The sequence below is a fragment of the Cystoisospora suis genome (genome assembly GCF_002600585.1).
Source record: "Cystoisospora suis strain Wien I chromosome Unknown contig_1817, whole genome shotgun sequence".
NCBI lineage: Eukaryota > Apicomplexa > Conoidasida > Eucoccidiorida > Sarcocystidae > Cystoisospora > Cystoisospora suis.
In genome coordinates this window covers 3114-21795 of record NW_027154617.1, presented here as the reverse complement: position 1 = coordinate 21795, position 18682 = coordinate 3114, and the positions used below count along the sequence as shown (strand labels likewise).

The window sequence follows — 18682 nt, the reverse complement described above, 5'->3', positions numbered from 1 at the left end:
AACTAGGGTCTCTCTGTAGACCGTCAACTGAATGCCCATGATGAGTTACGCTGCAAGGGGAACTACAATCTAGGACGCACCAACGGAATGAACCAAAGACAAGAAACTCACCACGAAAAATCCGCGGATGGTCCAGGGTTTGCCTTCGCTGCCGCCGGCTATTCCGCTGATTCTACTCATCTCGAGACAGGCCTGTGACCGACGTGGACGCGTTACACGGCGCGACGTTCTGACGGCGGGCAAAGTCCTGTACTGTGTGTCTGAAGGATAGCCCTTCCCGGAAAGCCTTCCGCTCTCTACTCTCCAACCTTCGTCACTGTCGCATGAGTCCGCAAGACAGTTCCACAAACACGGGATGGCGGATGGTTACTCCCAAAACAGTCTACTATTCTATGGACTGCAAGCTTGTTGGCTCGTCACTCGTACCGGCACGGCGAGAAGTCGGACACTACGTATCCAAAGCTCCGTTAAGCTCTCGGCTCAAAACGAAACTGTCGACTATCTCAACGCAGAGAGGTGTGCGTATAACCACTCGCAGTCGTACACCCTCGTGGCAGTTGAACTCTGCTTGTCTGCTCTCATACACAGCGTTGCTCCCTTCCTCGCGAGTTTAGACTACCCGACTGGATGGCCAGGCAAACGCCAGCAAGATCATAAAAGTACGACTTCATCAGATACTTTTCCGTATCACTTTCTGCCCCGTCTCCCAGTTCAGACTCTCCTATGAGTTGGTTGCTCATCGGGGAGTTCTAAGAGGATGACTGTGCTGATTATTGTGAAGCAGCTCAGAGTTCTTTTCCTTCGATCCCTACCTTTTATCTTTAGTGGCATGGACTGGGGCTTGCTGGTATCACCTTGTATCGCCTTTGTTCACATTCAAGAGCGGTTCCGAGAGAGATGTCTCACTATGCATCGTCCGGTCCCTAGTCTACGGGTAACAACTCCATTCAGCCCGCCTTCCTGCTCGGATAGTTTGAAACGGGACCGTGGTGCACGATGTGTTAGTTGAGCTTCTGGATAAAACGGTAGTAGCGTACTTAGACGACATATTAGTGCTTGGAAAATCAGCCGCAGAGCTCGGGAAGCACCTGCGGGAAGTTCGCGAAAGAGTATAGCTTTTTAAGTTGTATGAAAACAACTTAAAAAGGTATAGCCAAGTGTGAGTTTCACTGGGAACGGGTGCTGTTTCTTGGCTGTGTCATCTGGCGGTGGTCTCTGGCCAGATCACAAGAAAGTTGAAGGCCCAGCTAACTGGGCAATGCCTGTAGCAGGTAAACAGGACGCGAAACGGTTCTACGGTTTCTGCGCAAGTTTGCACCGATAGCACTAGCACTTACGAGCCTGCTTCTGACCGACGTGTGTGATTCAGTTAGGGAAACGGAGCAACAGGTAGCTCTGGCGCTGCCCAGCAAACGCTTGTGTCGTCCACCGGGCTTGGCTCTCCGAGGCTTCGAGAAAGTGTTCATCCTGTATACAAATGCGTCAGATGTCGCCCTGGGGATAGTCGTTGTGCGCGGCACGATGGCTGAGAAGAGCCAGTAGTATTTCTTTCTCCTGCCCTAACCAGGTCTTCCCAGTCCGAACTACTGTCGGCTGTGTGGGCAGTCAAGCGACGGGGGGACCCGCCCCTTAGGACTCCCGTGAGCCCCACGGTATCGCCTGTCGTCAGCAATGCTCCTGAAGGTAGGTTGTTTGAGACGTCGTCACCTGGATGGCTTGTGGACCAAAGCCTTGAGGTTCGGTAGCTGCCGCGATGACTTTGGAGGCCCGCATACCTTTAGCTCTTTTCCCAGGAGCTCACCGAGTTCAGTTCTCTTCTCTTGTCGCGCTCCCAGCGACGAGCAGCTCCATCAGTTCGCGGGTAGCGCTTCACTTCACCAGGGACGCGCATCCGCATATATAAGTCCAGCAGCTGACTGGTGAACCCCCTCATCAGGCCCGTACTTCTCTCGGTGAACTGGGCTTTTCTTCATGGAGCTGCCCCTTGGTTTCGGAATCCGGCTCTGCTTCATCACGCAAGAACTTGTCTTCGTGGGTCCAGCTGTTTACTGAGCGGGCTCTGGACCGCACTGATACCGCTGCGGCTTCCCCCATTGGTCTGGTACCTGTTTCGATGAGCCGTGCTCCTCTCCGTGCAGCTGGTACCGAATTGGTGAGCCCTGCTTTCCATCATCAGGCTGGCAATCGCTTGGTAAAGCGGGGGTTACTGTCTAGATGAACAGTTGCGGCCCCAGTCGTCGGCACTCGCTGTCGAAAGCGGCTTTGAGTCCGCACTTTGCCGGTACTTTCCCCTACAATCTGTCGAGTGCCTGGGCACGATTCACACTAAGTCCATACTCCGTGTGGTCAAGTTCTGCGTAAGTGGCGCCTCCAATGGTGCGAAAACACTAAGGCACGTCAGTCACCTATCCCCTACCCCGGGTGAGACTTTCATACGCTACAATTTACCCGAGCGAGGCTGCCGCCCTAACACCAAGGAGAATATGGGGCACCGCGAGACCATCGTCGAGGGCTAAGACCTGACGGGGGGAGGCATGTTGACGTACCACCGAAAGAATGTGATTCACACACTGTCTCTCCGCTACAGTGCCTCCTCCGCCGGAGGTTGACCATTCGCCAGCTGGTGCTAGGCAAGTGTCCACCGCTGCACGGCGTTTGCGAGTGACCCGTGAATACACACTCGCTTTTCCTGAACCGCCGCGAGCCCGCCTGCGCTCAATCGGGTCTTGGCGTTTGGCTGCCCAGTGAGGTCTTGCTTTCTTTCCGGCGCCACTACAGCATCCTGGCTGCCCACTGAAGTCTTGCTTTCTTTCCGGCACCACTACAGCATACTCGCTGAGCTGCACGGTCTTCGTGCTACGACAGCCAAGTGGGAAGCAGCAATACTGGAACCTTTTTTCCCCGCACTCGTAAGTCCGTATCCTCGGCCCGAATACGCGCGGTTGTCCTTCCTTCGTCCCAAAGAGGACATCAAACGCCGCCTGACGCTTTGGATTTCTACATTAGTTTCACAAGTCACGCAAATTTTAGGGAGAGATAATCTGAGAGGTGAAATCACCCTCTGGCCGCATGTTGTGCGGGGAGTTGGCGGGCAGCTGATACTAACCATGCGACGCAGAAGCTATACGCAGCTACAGAAAGCAGTTCCTCTGATTTTCGCACACTCCCTTTTGCCCAGCGCAACTGGCAGCGCTTCTCCTAAAGTGACTAAGAAAAGAAAAAAAACGGCGTACCGGATGATTTACGAACATTCTTTATTGGTTACGACAGACAACTTTCTCCTGGGCCACCCGAGTGACGCAGCTTGACGCCCCCGCCCGACGCCTGGGAACCACAAGGAGCTGGTGTCGCGGACCACAGCTGTTAGCATGGTTGAGGAATGCCACTTCTGCACCGTTCGCAGGCAGAAGCTTCTTTGGCTGTGAAAGTTGTCCTTGGGAGTTGCTTTTCGAAAGTGTAAGTGGCTTAAGCTGTTGCCGGCGATTTTTCTTTTCTTCTTGGGCTGCTGGCGTTTTCTTCTGTGTGTTCCGTTTGTATCAGCGAAATCTCGCACAGGAGGAGGTCCGGAAGAACGGTGGTAAAATGGAGACTTGAGGAGCGTCGGTGCTTCTTCGGCTTCTTTTGTTGCAGTCTAGCACTGTGTATTTCTCAGTAAAGCCGCGACCACTGTTTCATTGATTCTTTTGTTTCCGCTTTCTGGAGGTTTTGTTTTTCCCGCGTACGGAGGGCATGATGATTGGAGGATGGGTTGCATGTCAGCAGCAGAAGCCGCACAGTCTCTCAGCGATGAATCCCGTGCTCCGAAAAGGACCGCCGTCTCAACGAAATGCAGGACAAAGAAAAGGGTGACAGCGTGTCCGTTTTAGAGAAGACCTCGTTTTAGGCTGAATCGTTTCGCCGGACCACCCGGAGAAGCCCCGACTTGTGAACTGTGTGTTTCCCTTCTGCTGCTCCGAGTTCGTTCGGCTTTTTTTGCGCGGACTGCTCTCTCCCCTTTCGGGGGCTGTTGTTGGTTCCTGTTTCTTTCTGTTAGGGACTGCTACAATCGCCGAGACTGCGTTTCTGCGAGCGCATGCGTGGGCGATGCGTATGGCAGTGGCTGGTCCCCGCATTGTATCACATGTAGATACGTCCCGCATGTTGTATTGTTAGCCATACACATCGCATGACTGGTTCGAATCTTAAAGCAGCGTCTTATCGCCACAGTAGTCCTCCCTTTTTTTCATCAGCAGAGGCGCCAAGATGGCATCTTTAGACGTCGATGTCGACGCAGTCATCAGCAAACTCTTGGAAGTACGGGGGAGTCGACCGGGTAAACCAGTACAACTGACTGAGGCTGAAATTCGGGGACTCTGTCACAAGTCCCGCGAAATTTTCATCAGTCAGCCCATTTTGCTGGAACTAGAGGCCCCCATAAAAATTTGTGGCGACATCCACGGCCAGTACTACGACCTGTTGCGGTTGTTTGAGTATGGTGGATTCCCGCCGGAGGCAAATTACCTTTTCCTCGGTGACTATGTTGACAGAGGCAAGCAGAGCTTGGAGACCATTTGCTTACTTTTGGCGTACAAAATCAAATATCCTGAGAATTTTTTCCTGTTACGGGGTAACCACGAATGCGCTTCCATCAACAGGATTTATGGCTTTTATGACGAATGTAAGCCAGAAATACTACCAACGCCCGTGGCTGCGCCCCGAGGAGGCTGCAGTACACTTCGTGGAAGTGTGAGCGCGTCTCTGCCGTCTCGAGGACCTCTTCAGCCGCCTCGCCGGAAGGCTGGGTCTGAGTCGAGGAGTCTAGCCTGTCCAGTCTTCTACTGGCTCCGTCCTGAGGATTTTCGTGTGTGTTGCAGGCAAGCGGCGGTATAACATAAAATTATGGAAAACATTTACTGATTGCTTCAACTGCCTTCCGGTGGCGGCAATTATAGACGAAAAAATTTTCTGCATGCATGGAGGGCTGTCCCCGGAACTCAACAGCATGGACCAGATACGACGAATCGTCAGACCAACTGACGTACCCGACACAGGTGAGAAGCGTGACTGTTGAAGGTTGTCGCGCAGAGGGCCACGTGCCGACGGGCGTGTGTGCATGAAGCGCCGTACGGGTGGCCTTGAACCCAGAAGGACCATGAATAATGGGGCCGGTCCGGTGAGACTTGCGGTGCTTGTTCTTCAGGCTTGCTCTGTGACCTCTTGTGGAGCGACCCTGAGAAGGAAATATCGGGATGGGGAGAAAACGATCGGGGTGTTTCTTTTACATTTGGACAGGACGTTGTTCACAATTTCTTACGGAAACATGACCTCGATCTAATATGTCGGGCGCACCAGGTGGGTACCGTTTTTGAAGACGGAGGAGCTAAGTAGGGGTGGTATCCTCTTGCTGCCGCTTTGATTGTGGGTTGGCTTCCTTTCTCTGTTCACTTTCAGGTTGTCGAGGATGGCTACGAATTTTTCGCAAAACGCCAGTTGGTCACGCTGTTCAGTGCACCGAACTACTGCGGAGAGTTTGATAATGCCGGCGCGATGATGAGCGTTGATGAGACGCTCATGTGCTCTTTCCAGGTGCGCCAACAGTCAACAGGAGCGTTTTCTCTTGCTCGGAAGTGCACGACATCGGATTCGCAGGCAGCCGACAAGCAGCAACACATCGTTCGCGTCGTATGCGTTGGTGTCCTGTTGCTCAGATATTGAAGCCTGTGGAGAAGAAGAAGGGCATGGCCAAGTAGTGGATGTATCTGTCGCTTCGAAGTTTCACTCCTACCGGGATCAAGTGCTTGGACAACTTCTTTGCTTGTGTCTGTAAATTTGGCAGGAACGCTATCTCTCATGGTATCTGCATACTGTCTGACGGAATGAACTCAATGATTTCTGGCGACGCAATTCCTGTCGCGTCCCCAGCTGTCGAAATCTAGGTCAATCTTTCTTTTCGTAGCTTTGGTGGTGGCACTGCCACGAAATCTGGTCAATTGAGTCTATCTACTAGCATCCATTCTGAGCCGTATGGTCTTTGAAGATGTTTCATGAAGGAGGGTGTCTCCGTAATTGTGCGTATTCTCTGCCTGAAGATGACAGTTTATATCTTCGGTATTAGGAAGTCCGGTTTGCAGTGTTGCATAACGGTTGACTTAGGTGGCGTCGGTTTCGCTAAGGAAAATGTCTTTGTCATTGCGGGAGGTCTTCCGACGAGGCGCTTTCAGGGAGGTCTACCGGCCGCTTGCAACTGCTTCAACACGCGACACAAGTACATCGAATAGTGAGCCTGACTCCCCTTTTTTCTACCCGAGGCGGATGTGCCGTAAAGGTAACGGAGTGGTTTGCAAACGACCAAAAAGGAGGCTCGGTTGAGTGCATGTTTGTTGACACATGGGTTTGAGTTGCGTCACATGCCGTCGTCCGGTTCAGATTCTCCACTATCACTTTCACGGGTGGAACGGCACAGCCGTTACTCCCAGCTGCACTGACGCACCGAAGTCTTCTGCGAAAGTACTCTTGCACCCAGAGAACGGTTATCGGGCTGGACCCGTTCCTGCCGTGTAGGACGAAAAAGTAGTGGCTTTTAGGAGGCGGCAGGAGGGAACTAGTGCCGCAGGTCTGAGTGGGGGGAGAATTATAGCCGAGGTGGTGACTTTATACTGAGTTCTTGAGAAGTTTACCGTGGAAGAAAGATTTCGCGCGTCCCAGAAGCCCGCGAGAATACTCCTTAGTCGCCTGCGGCCACGCTGGATACAGCGCAATACGTCTTCTGACAAGAGCTCGCACTTACGTATTTCGTTTCGGCTTCGTCGGCCTTGTAGAAGGCTTCCATTTTAGCGGCCTCCTCCTCTTCCTGTGAGCGCCGACGATCAGTACCAAGCAGTAGGAAAAAGTGCTGGGTTGGCTGTCTTACTCGTCGAAGCATTTTAAGTCTCTCCGTCTGAATCCAAGCGTATGAGCAGCGAAGCCGTGTTCAGGAGGACAGTTTTCCGTACCGGATCAGTTAGAGACTCGTCCTGGGTCTTCATCAGTTGGTTGGCTGCACCCAGAAACTGAAAGCTGTACTGGCTGCCGGATTCGTCATTCACTCATCATACCTTCGGATCCCATGGTTGCCGATTCCAAGACCATTTTGTCGTACAGATTATTGAAACTCATCATTGACTGCAGGCGGGTCGACTGGTTTTTGTCAGTGAACGGCCAGCGAAAGCACTGCATACTTTGGGAGCAACTATAATGAGAGGAGTCTTTGTCGGTCTCGCTGCTGCGGCAGTCACGCCTGCCCCGACAACAGAGGGAGCTTCGGCACCCGGATAGGCTGCGGGCGTAAAGAGTAGAGTGTCTCCTGTCCAGACTCCGCGGCACGGCTAGTTCTTACTTATTCCCATCTGCACTCCACCGGCTGCTGCTGCTGCCTTCGCTCCCCCGGTGTGGAGCTGCCGACGGAGCCTGCTCGGGATAGCAATGGACAGCGTCCCGCTGCAGGAACTGCATTCACCTACTCGGCGATTTCCGCATTCAGCTTCGCCAGGGCCTGCTGCTGCGCAGCTACCTGACCCGCTAGTGGCACTTCTGAAACACTCCGGGAGTTAAGGAATGCGGTGCTACAATAAAGCCCATCTATGTACCTTTCACCGCGAAGGCCACCCTGGCGCTGCCCATGGCCGAAAGTGCGGCGCAAGCTACGATAACAAAAGCGGGTCTTTTCATCTTGACAAAGGAATTGTTCCGCAGGTGCCGTCTTCAATACAACTGGCAATTGCGTTGTCATGGCCGCACAACGGCGTGCGCTTGTGTCCCGTGTTGTACCGCTGCTGGTGTCTGTACACTCTCTAACGGTCCATGTAACAAGCATCCGTGACAGGGCCCCTACTGTCCACGATTGCCGTTCGCCTGACGTAAGCCTCTTCTTTACTTGCTTCCATGTGTTTAGAGTCTCCTAATATGGCGTAAACTGAATTGAGTGAAGTGTGGTCATGGGACAGCACGCCCCTTCCTAGTTTCCGGAAGAAAGAATGCAGTCCCCAGTGTCCGCAATGCGAATTGCGTACCACTGTGAACGAAGTTGAAGCGCAGAGCGTAGCCAAACAGCTCCCGACAAATCCATTCCACCAAAAGGCGGAATGATGTTGAAGCGCAGTTGGTTGCTCCTCTTCGGAGAGTCAACCAGACGCTTTCCAGTTTTCAATGGACACCTGGGCAAAGCACTGGGGATATCGAAGAATGTCTTCTTAGGACACCACACAACCAGGCTCGAACCGAAAAACTCTTTGACCGGGCTGGGGGATCCTTGGAGACAATTCACAGGTCATGACTGTCCTTTCACTGTTCTCTACAATTCATTAGGCTGAAGAATCCACGGCGCCCGGGTAGGGAAGCTTTACCGCTTCAAGGACCAGCCTTGCCTGCACACAGGAAACAATCACTGCACACTGGGGGCTCTACACACAGTCAGATATCCGCGTACCCGCTCCACAGCTTGTTGGTGGGAATGCTGAACGCCCGTGTGAGTACCTGCTGAGGGTCGCGGACGGCGACCCGTATGTATTCCGGTCTTTGGTACCCGTGCGCGCCCCACCGGACAGGAACTCCGTTCGCTCTACAGGCGTCGACGTAAAAACGCGCAGAAGCAGAACCGGTTGTGCGTATCCAAAGGAAAGAGAGCCACCTGCAATATCAAGGAACCACAGGATCTCATATTCATACACCACGTCGGAAGCAGGATTTTCAACGCATGGATACCTTTTCAGAGCGTTGTCCAGCTTACTTCTCGCCTTTGATGTCCCAGTCCGGCTTCTCCGCTTGAAGGGCCTTCCGAAAATCTTCATTCCACTGGGGTGTCACTTGCCACGTTTTGTCCATATAATCCTGGTCCTTCACAACTTCGGTCAGGAATGCTATCGCCGGTGTACTGAGGGACCACTGCTCACACGGCGACAGACGGTGTTACTTGTGTCTTAAGTCGGACAAGCCCTCCCGCGAAATCAACCTGCGCAAGCCTCTCCAAGATGTTGGCTCTGGTTTGCTGACTGTAAGCCACCAGACGTACCGGAACCTGATGCTTCCTCAAAACGGTCGCAGCGTCGGAAGTAGGTGCCAGGATTGAGCCAACCCGAAGACCCTGACAAAAAAAGCCACGACCCAGTTTTCTGTATGAGACTGCGCAAACCGCAGCGCACGGTCACTTTTACGAACTGCAAGAAGGTAGGAGCTTACAGGGCAGGCCCAGATCTTTGTCCATGAATGAATGACGAAAACACGGATGCCGCGCAGTCGGTATAGACTTTCGGTCCAAGAGCCTAGGGCGCAAGATTCAGGCATACTGGAAGTCGACTTGAAGACGATGTCAACGACAACCACTGGTAAGTGAGGCTTTAGAGGCCCCGTACCTTGGCTGACTATACTCTGAGACCGCCAGTGAGGCCCAATCCAAAAAATCATCGATTCGTCAACAATGATTGTAGAACTGTCTTGGCACTCTTCAATATACTTCTTTAAGCTTTCGAGTTCCAAAAAATCCCCTGCGCGCAGTCGGGACAAATAAGGAGAAACACTGCGCTCGCGAAGACAAATTGCCTCAAGGCTTCCAGTGAAAAAAGACACTGAAAGCTCCGGACAGGGAGAGGGTTTGTGTACCCAGCAGTCACCTGTGGGATTGCAAGGGTTGACCATGCAGACGAGCTTTGCGTCCCGGACGCCGGTGAGCTTAATGCCGTAGTTCGCAGCCGACCGCTCATACTCCTTGTACTGCACGTCCGTCGGGCCTGGGATACGGCAAAAAAAACGGCGTCCCTGTACACAGACAGGCCGAAAGTGGGATTTGTCCGTACCGGACAGCCCTCGGCCGATTACGACGCTTGCTCGGCAGGCCCGTGCTTCAGAGTTTGGTACTGGCTGAGCCTGCGCTCTCTCTGTCCGTGTGCAGTACCTGGGCTCCAGCTCGAAGCATCTGAGAGTCGTATGCACAAATCAATTAGCTCGCTGGCGCCGTTGCCGAGAATTAGGCGTTTCCGTATGTCTGACACTTGCTCTGTAAGTCTAACAGTGTCGGTCTTTAGGATCTCTGGATCACCCTGCAGGAACGCTGCTAGGGACAGACACGCCGGCTCCTGGTCGCAGCTTGGATAGTGAGAGACGTCCTTGAGTGCAGATGCAGCAGCCTCAAGAGCCTTCTCCGGTGTGCCGAGGCAGTTGGTTGTGACGCTGAAGTCCTCAACAAAATTTGTCATATCTCGCCACTCCTGGCCACCTGGGAACTCAAGCAGGGCGCTGGCAGGAGAGGCACCGTCACGCCGAACGAAAAATGCAAGATGGCTCCAAGCTTCCGTGCACGGATAAGCGTTCTAGCAGATGCAGAAGCTAGCCGTTCACACTTCATCCAATGAGATGTGATTCACTGGCTCCTCCAGCTGAAGCAAAGACTGCATGCGCAGTCAAATCAAAATGTACTGCATTCTCGAGGTGTCTCGGACACTAACATTGAAGAGCAGTAGACAACCTCACACTTTCCTGCCGCCTACCATGTGGTGTTTGGGTTCCCGTGTCCCATCTCTCACTGACGCCCTCTGTGCGACCGACCAACGCCGCCATCTGTGGCGCAAGTCTTCCGTCCTGCAGTAACCTCGGGCTTTTGTGTCGTCTCCACGAAAAGATCGTAGAGAGAAAACGAAACGTTAGATTAAGGACTCTACACCTCAGGAAGCCGACTGTTCACGACTTCCTGTCAAAGCACTAGGTCTTCGCGGGGACGGCCATCCCGCAGGCCCGCGGAGGCCCCCCTGCGGACACGGTGCGAGTCCAGCAACACCAATCATAGAGAAGTCGGCCCCCGCCTAGCTGTCCGATGGCAGTTAGGTAGGTAGGGCGGAAACGGGTCCAGCTTGGTCCAGAATGTAGTTCCAAACATCGTGGTCACCTAATAAAGAAGCAGCTGTCTGGTCCCTACCAAGGCGGTCGTGGCGCTGCAAGAAAGTACTAGTCTGGTCTGTCAGCGGGCTGCGAAAGAGCAGCCACTACTAGGCTGTTTTTTCTGAAAGCTGCGTGGCGAAGACAACTACCACGAAGGCACAGCGATGTTAGCTAGGGTAGGCTTAGCGGTAACGGTGTGCTCCGGTAGGATGCGAAGGGCGGCCTCACACCGGACTCGCGGGCCTCTGCCATCCCCGAGTGAGGGAGCCCCGAAGAGCTCGCGTCCTCACACGTCGGGGGGTTGCAAGGGGAGACACTATACCGTATGTATCGCGAACGCCCAGCTCAGGAAAGTCGGGTGAAGCCGTACACGAAGCTTTACCTCACACATACTTTTCCACGGAATGTAGTTCACACCGGCTGGAGGCGCAATGGGACCAGACCTCACGCTCGCCGTGAAAGTATCGCGTGCGGTTTGGACCACGACCAGCCCGGGCTGTCAAACCCCGACTGCCGCAAGAACGTGAGGGTTTTCCTTTCTGCCGCCCCTCTCGCCAATGAGGCCCCGACAACCTGGCCACCGGGCGACCATGGACACTTCGTTTAGGCACGGCGCAATCGGCTCCAGAACGACCGGCTGAAGTACAGTAGTCTGCGTGAGCCCCCGCTTTCAGGACACCCTTTTGCACGCACACTATCCAGTATCGAGTCAACCAATGTGCTGTACTGCCGACCTAAGGCGCTACATACCTTCCGCTCCACGAAGGGTTTGATTTTGTAACCTCCAGGCAAAGAGGAATTTTTCGTTCAGCCTACCGTGTTTCGACTGCATGTTCCCTGTATCACAGAATCCATTTTCAAACCAATATTGCATAGCTCCCAGATCCCTGCAGAATCTTTGGGCTTCGGCGCGAACCATAGCGACTTCGGCTCTAGCGCGCACATGCAACCTTCGCGACACACTCTTCCTAATGAATCTTGCCGCTCTCGTTGATCTCCGCCTCGGTAGATGCGAGACCAGCCCGGTCTATACTGCAGTCGACCCTTTTCTGATGAAAGGAGATCTTTTATTTCCTGACTAACGCTCATACGGTGCCTCCGCCGCGTAGCCCCTGACCACATCTACACTAGCTTCGTCGCCAGTTTCAATCTCGATCTACTACCAATCCAGCAGTGAACCTGGCAGAGTAAGAGTGCTACTCAACGACTTCCGCTTCAAGCCCGTTCCGCTTTTAGATGACGGTCGGCGCCAGAGAGAAGCCGGGGGCTGCTGAAAGCGTTTTTCGAGACCTTTACGCGCAAGGTGAGAATTCTCCGCAACGGAGAACGAAATAGACTTCCGCAGCGCGGGCGACACATCAACTTTAGACAGGCATAAAATACCTCGGACACGAGGAACACGGGACCTTACTCGAAAACACACTGCACTGCCTTCATCGAACGTACACCTTGCTTGACGTGCACGGGACAGCCGGCTTCAGACGCCGCGATCAGCCCCGCATGTAGGGATCTCAGCCGAGTTGAAGCTTCCATCACCGAGCCTGTGCTCATAATCGGTTAACCCTTTACGCGCGAGATGTCTCCGTGCCGAGCATACCAAAAAATCTGCGTCGTAAATAGGAGCTCGGATATGCATAGGACCGAGACAATCTCAAGCCTTGAGACCAGGACAATGGACAACGGTCCTGTCCATTCGAAACGCAGTCGTTCTCTAGGCCGCTACCGCTAATTCTCACCCGGTAGAATGAGATCAGCCCCTAACTTGCCGGCGAAACATGAATGCTATGTTCTGGATTTAGCGTCTTGCTTTGACAGGTTTTGCAGCGAAAATGACACGCCATCTCCGCCAGTCTGCCGCACGATGTCAGTCTCCACTCCGCTTCCGACACACCCATTTATGCTGCAAACACACGGGCAACATCTCTCGTCTTATCCTCAATAGCCGTTGCCTGCACACGAAACAGCAGCAAGACGCATATACACCCTCCGCCTGGAACTACGACGGCAGCCAACGCAACCGGACAAGAGTACGTCTGACGAGGCACTGCTTATCTGGTAGTCGCACGGTTCATGACCGAACTCGCTTAAGCAAATCCGTTTACGCACACCACTGCATTGCCTGGGAACCAGGCGGCAGACAAAGTGTTGTGGCGAGTGTTTTTCCTTCCTTGACCCCCCCGCGGGACCAAAAAGCAGACAGGGAGAAAAAAGCACCAGGCAACACGGTGTGACCAGCCTTCGGGAGAGAGCAGAACCTGCTACTTCCCAGCCGCTTGCAAAAAGCGATCGCATCTCCGAAGTCTCCCTTTGTCGAGCCGTGTATCCGCCAAATCTTTATCGGAGGGCGAAGCCTCCCGCCGCGCTAGATAGGCGAGTAAAAAATCCACCGGGCGCGGAACAGATTCGAACAGAGACATTCTCCTTGCTTTCCGCGAAAAAAAGATAATCTCTTTCATTTTTTTTTCTAGAAAAGGGAAAGGATGAAGGAGAAATGGCTTCATTGTCTGGACCATTACCGCTACTATCAACCACGAGCACGAATATATCTTCAGAATAGACACGGATATGACTGTGCTACACTTGTGAGTTGTTTGAAAATGACCCTGAAGCCTGTCCTTCTTTCGACCCCTTTTTGTTTCTACACGATACAGATAAATCAAAGTCGCGGTGTGTGGGACCGACGCAGCAGACCCCAGCACCACCTGCTGACCTTCCCCATTTTCCGAGGCTTTCATGGGTCCGGGAAAGGACACTGTCCAGATGAAAAGAAAGGACACGCCCTGCGACGCGAGAAAATGGGTTCTTGCCGGACAGCAGCTACAAAACTCTAACAGCAAACTTTGAATCCTGTCACGCCACGAACTTCTAGTTTCTCTCCGTGCGGGAAGAAAGCATGCCGAGTTCCATCCGATGCGGAAGCAACTTGCGTGCAACCCAACGAAGTGTTCCCCTGCTGGACTATCTCCTGGATTTCTGGCTCCGACAGCCATTGATCTTACGAAGGGAGCGAACTACGCATCTGCTCTAGTGGACTTACGCGCACACCAAACAGCTTGTCTATGAGATGCGTTTCAGCAGGTCTCTGTTGAAGATCTCTGATGCTGTGCTGGCGGTTCGAGATGGTCAGTTCTGTTTGTGCCAGCCGCACCCTGCTTATGATGTTCACATACAGCTTCCCTTTCTCATCGTCGCCAAGACGAATGACTGTGCATTCTCTCTCTTGCTGCTTCAAGGCAGAACGAGACAGTACCTGAGACCTTGTTCGTGTTGTCGTTTGCGAAAGAGCGCATGCGCTGGAACTCGTCGGGAGGCGGTCGCTCGTAAGAGTCGATCATCCAGATATCCTTTGCATACTCGCGCATGCATCGATCTGTCGAGAACTTTCCCATTGACGATGCCGCCTGTCCACAGTCCAGCAAGACAAAGAACTAACTACTGAACGACATCACGTGCTTCTCCCAAAGCACACCGCCTCAAAGATCGCACCCTACGAATGCAGCACTCTGCGTGCAGACACACGAGTGCGCGTATGTGCAAAGCGCCTGCTTAGAAAATTGCCTCTGGAGTACGGTCAAGAAATTTGAAGGCCCGCCTTCCCCACAACGACTGCGACGTCACCACCAGCGTATTCAGCCGAGAGGCAACGCGATGTGGTGGAACACCGTTCCCGGAACACATTCCGCATCTTCCGCGTCAGTCCGGCTTGACAACAGACCATAGCGTCTCAAAGCGCCTTGCCCAACCGGACCAGAACACTGCAGGCTCCACCCGAAGAACTCGAAAAGGCAGCAGAAGTATGTCACGGACCCTTACACGCCCGGCATTATGAAAAACTTCACCATCCCGGTCACAGCCAATTGAAATCTATGCAACGACACATACATACTGAGGTACGCCTATCAGCACGCCATACACTACCAAGAATCCTGGAGTTCTGCCAACACTTCGAGAAAGCAAACACTTCTGTTTTCGCTGCCGCCTCTGGGCTTACCTTGATGGAAAGTGTCGTCCACTTCTCAACATTCTTGTACGTTTCGTCAACTACCTGCTGCGCGCGACAGTAATCTGAGAAGTCATGGAGGAGGAGATAGAAATCTCCATTCTGGCCGTAGCCATTGTTGCAAAGCTGCTCCACGATCGCCACGAAATCCGAATGCGCTTGCGCGTCTCCGCAAGCCAACTTGCCGGATCGAATGAAGTCGAAGACCTCACGGAGCCGGCCGTCGATCGGGTAGTTCCCATTCCTTGCCTGTAAACAGCGTACCGTGGAAGACCGACAAAAGCGACACGGTTGACTCCTGAGTAATCCTCCGGTGACAGCTGCGGTTATCTCAGAACCCACTCAGGACGACCGAGAAATCTCTACCGAGAGAAAAAAGTACACTATTGCCGATGCATGAGCAATGCAGAGCTTGCGCTCGCAGACTCAACTTCTGCTGTAGTATGGGAAAGCGCACTTTGAGACGACGTCGGAGCGCTAGCCCGGTCCCCGTGAAGGTGCTTAAAGCGCTACCTCCTCAAGACAAAGTATGGTGACAGACGACCAGTATTCCCGTGGCGGAAAGTCCTCTCCAACCACGTGCGAGAAAAGAAAGAACACATGTAGCACGTGTGCTACTTGTACCTATCATATGGCGAAAAAGATGCTTAATATACAGCCAGGTACGTATGCAGGTCTATGCCTTGGACAAAAGCCATCCGACCCGCAGGCCGCGCAGTGATATACAGAAAAGCAAATCTCCGAGCCTGCTGAAAAAGAGTGGACATGATATTCGCGCCTGTCCCTCCAAGGATTCGCTAGCTCAGCATGGACAGGCTGGAAGCAATTGCCAAACTGAACAGCTGCGACAATTTTGTCCCGTCAGTTCGCCGCCCTTTCGTCGACGCACTTTTCCTTCCTATGGGAACACACAACTAGCTGCGTTGACAGTCTGCACCATCCTGCACTCCAAGCCATCGGTTAAGAAACAAGCCGAACACAAGTCCCTAAGAAAGTACAGACCGAAAAATACCTGCTCGCGGATGCGGGCGACTTCGTGCTCCTTGGCACCGAAAATGAACATGGTGTCGTCTCCGCACTCTTCCCGAATCTCAATGTTGGCGCCGTCGAGCGTCCCAAGAATCAGACCACCGTTCATCACAAACTTCATGTTAGACGTGCCCGATGCCTCAGTTCCAGCTGTCGAGATGTGCTGAGACAGGTCACTCGCTGGGATAATGACTTGGGCATTCGAAACGTTGTAGTTCGGTAAGAAAATCACCTGCAACCGAAAAGGCACGTAGCTCTAAGTGGGCTGGGACGTCGCCGTCATAGTCTTAGTCCGTAGCTGGGACTGTCGCGACCCCACTGGACTTGACTCAGGCTCGCGGAGCTGTACGACTGCACACTCGATTCTCCACAGCACGCACGCGAGGAGGTCCTGGAACCCGGGGGGCATGCCAATCGGCGGTCGCAGTTAGTGTGCATTTCTCAGACTCTTGCAGTCAGTGTGCCTTCTCACTGACTCTCGGACTGCTCACCCATGACACCCTATGGATGTAAGACTCACCTTGAGGTACGGACTGACATCGGGGTCGTTGTTGACAACCTGTCCGATGTTGTTGACGAGTTTGATGATGTTTTTGGCGGTGTAATAGCCAGGAGCGGCCTTTCCTCCGATCATCGTAGCTCTCGGTACCAAGTTTTGTCGGTCTTGAGGAGACATCTTTTTGATAGTGAGATACCGATGAAGCGCGTACAGACAGTTCAGGAGCTGGCGCTTGTACTCGTGAATACGCTTCACCTGGATATCGAAGAGCATCTTATCGACGTCCAACTTCACCCCACAGCGCTGTTCAACCCACGCTGCAAGACGTAGCTTGTTCTCGCGCTTCACAGCTCTCCATTCCTTCCGCAACTGAGGATCGTCGATGTGATTCTGTAATCCGGCGACCATGTCGAGCTCTTTTAGCCATGAATCCGATCCCAACCAGTTGCTGAATAAGTCGGCCAACCCCCTGTTAGAGCAGTAGATCCAGCGGCGGGGTGTTACACCGTTGGTAACGTTGGTAAACTTGTTGATCCCCTGCCTTGAGTAGAATTCTACGAACTCAGGGAAAAGATCTTTCTTGACCAGCTCCGAGTGGATGGCTGCCACGCCATTCACATGAGCACTCCCAATCACTGCCAGGTTCGCCATGCGGATTCGCTTGTCTTCTCCCTCCTCGTAGATAGACATCTTCCCTACCTTGTTCCAGTCATCCCCGAACACCCCGCGGACCTCATTCAAGAACCGGAAGTTGATCTCGTTGATGATCAGCAGATGTCTACACAGATAGAGAAACCACAACACGGAAGGTTGAACAGCGAAGAGATTGTCCGCGAGCGACATTGCCATTACCGACACAAACAGAAAAGCCGCCACCTCAGTCCGCGAGGGCACCACAGACATGCCAATGTCGACTGAAAGTGCTGTTCCACACTAGAAGACTTGCACACGACAGGTTATGATCACGTCACTGTCCCTCCCGAGAGACCCCCACAACAGGAGATAACACAAGGTGAACAAAAGCTCAACATGCGCGACACAGACACTGACAAGCTTAGCAAACGCACATTCAAGGAAATGTGGAGAGATATCACCTCTCCCAGACTTCCCAGTTTACAGAAAAACAATGTACGAAACCCTGGCCTCCGCTCGGGGCGGATGTAATTATTCCCGGCTGCGCGCTGACCTCTGAAGTATCACGGACAGACAGCCTCCTGCACTAGAAACGAAAACATACCTCGGAAGAAGTCTTGCAATGAGGTCCGCAGACCACTTCTCGAGAGCCTCCGGGAGAACGGTATGGTTCGTGTAGTTAAAGATTTGTTTGGTCAGACCCCACGCGTAATCCCAGTCAAGTCCCTCTATGTCAAGCAAAATGCGCATCATTTCAGGGATAGCGATAGTCGGGTGGGTATCGTTTAGCTGCAGCTGAATTTTAGAAGGCAGTTCCTTCCAATCACGGTTTGGGACCTTTTTGAAACGACGCATAACATCCTGAATTGTGGCGCAAACAAAGAAATATTGCTGCTTCAACCGGAGTTCCTTGCCCTCAACGGTGTTGTCATTCGGGTATAAGACAGCAGAGATTGACTCTGCGCGTTGGCGCTCCCTGACCGACTCAAGATATCGCCCAACGTTGAACAAGTGAAAATCGAACTCTTTGCTTGGACAAGCCTTCCACAAACGGAGATTGATTGTGTTGTACGTATCAAAGCCTGGTATCGGGTTGTCATACGCCATCGCCTGGACAATTTCCCCTTCTACCCACTTGCTCCGCATCTTCCCTGACTTGGGATCGCGGTACTCCTTCACCGCACCGTAGAAACGCACAGCATACGTGCAGTCCGGTCTCTCTATCTCCCACGGATTCGACATTGTCAGCCAGTAGTCTGGGTACTCCACTTGACGCCCGTTCACTATCTTCTGCTCAAAAATGCCGTATGTGTATCGGATCCCGTAGCCCCAGCAAGGCAAATTGACCGTCGCCATCGAGTCGAGAAAACAAGCGGCAAGCCGCCCTGAAAACAAAGAAATGACACCCGTTTACCAGGACACCTACAACTCTACAAGCTAAACATATATGCCTTTCCCGCCACCCACGCGTGGCATCAACATACAAGGGAGGAATACAACCGGGTGCTCTTGACGTCGGACGTGCGTTGAGAGCTAGGCCAGTAAGTAGAGTCCAAAATCACGTACAAAGGGGAACCGCATCCGATCCAAGCAACCAGAAACTCTACCACTGCGAATGGGCCTCCCCGCTAGAGTCA

General features: G+C 53.1%; 3 protein-coding genes across 3 annotated transcripts in view; 1 reads left to right on the top strand and 2 right to left on the bottom strand.

Moving 5' to 3' along the window:
• Positions 1-3281: 3281 nt before the first annotated feature.
• CSUI_004047 (serine threonine protein) lies at positions 3282-6044 on the top strand. Its single transcript, XM_068064242.1, has 5 exons — positions 3282-4657; positions 4854-5030; positions 5180-5331; positions 5431-5565; positions 5688-6044. The coding sequence occupies exons 1-5, from the start codon at positions 4243-4245 to the stop codon at positions 5727-5729; spliced, it is 921 nt and encodes a 306-aa protein (XP_067923782.1). The 5' UTR covers positions 3282-4242; the 3' UTR covers positions 5730-6044.
• A 2212-nt stretch (positions 6045-8256) lies between these two features.
• On the bottom strand, positions 8257-10693 carry CSUI_004046 (class i ii superfamily protein). Its single transcript, XM_068064241.1, has 9 exons — positions 10497-10693; positions 9905-10225; positions 9624-9740; positions 9366-9497; positions 9193-9275; positions 9026-9097; positions 8744-8898; positions 8491-8644; positions 8257-8381 (listed from the first exon to the last, which is right to left on the bottom strand). Exons 1-9 carry the CDS (start codon positions 10564-10566, stop codon positions 8319-8321), a joined length of 1167 nt encoding a protein of 388 aa, XP_067923781.1. The 5' UTR covers positions 10567-10693; the 3' UTR covers positions 8257-8318.
• Positions 10694-12423: 1730 nt separating this feature from the next.
• CSUI_004045 (glycogen phosphorylase family) overlaps positions 12424-18682 on the bottom strand; it is an 8160-nt gene continuing 1901 nt past the window's right edge. Inside the window, exons 3-8 of the mRNA XM_068064240.1 lie at positions 17650-18430; positions 16434-17190; positions 15897-16145; positions 14876-15133; positions 14142-14285; positions 12424-12833 (exon numbers count right to left, since the gene is read on the bottom strand). Of these exons, the coding sequence (XP_067923780.1) occupies positions 12780-12833; positions 14142-14285; positions 14876-15133; positions 15897-16145; positions 16434-17190; positions 17650-18430 (2243 nt within the window). The 3' untranslated portion in view covers positions 12424-12779. The remainder of the gene's footprint in view (positions 12834-14141; positions 14286-14875; positions 15134-15896; positions 16146-16433; positions 17191-17649; positions 18431-18682) is intronic.

Excerpts from the sequence above, each read along its gene's own strand:
- CSUI_004046 (XM_068064241.1), bottom strand. The coding sequence starts at position 10,566 with ATGGCGGCGTTGGTCGGTCGCACAGAGGGCGTCAGTGAGAGATGGGAC. Across the intron at positions 10,226-10,496 it reads GGGAACCCAAACACCACATG|GTGGCCAGGAGTGGCGAGAT; the intron begins GTAGGCGGCAGG and ends TTGAGTTCCCAG. Across the intron at positions 8,382-8,490 it reads CCGTCCGCGACCCTCAGCAG|GCAAGGCTGGTCCTTGAAGC; the intron begins GTACTCACACGG and ends TCCTGTGTGCAG.
- CSUI_004047 (XM_068064242.1), top strand. The coding sequence starts at position 4,243 with ATGGCATCTTTAGACGTCGATGTCGACGCAGTCATCAGCAAACTCTTG. Across the intron at positions 4,658-4,853 it reads TTATGGCTTTTATGACGAAT|GCAAGCGGCGGTATAACATA; the intron begins GTAAGCCAGAAA and ends TGTGTGTTGCAG. Across the intron at positions 5,332-5,430 it reads TAATATGTCGGGCGCACCAG|GTTGTCGAGGATGGCTACGA; the intron begins GTGGGTACCGTT and ends GTTCACTTTCAG.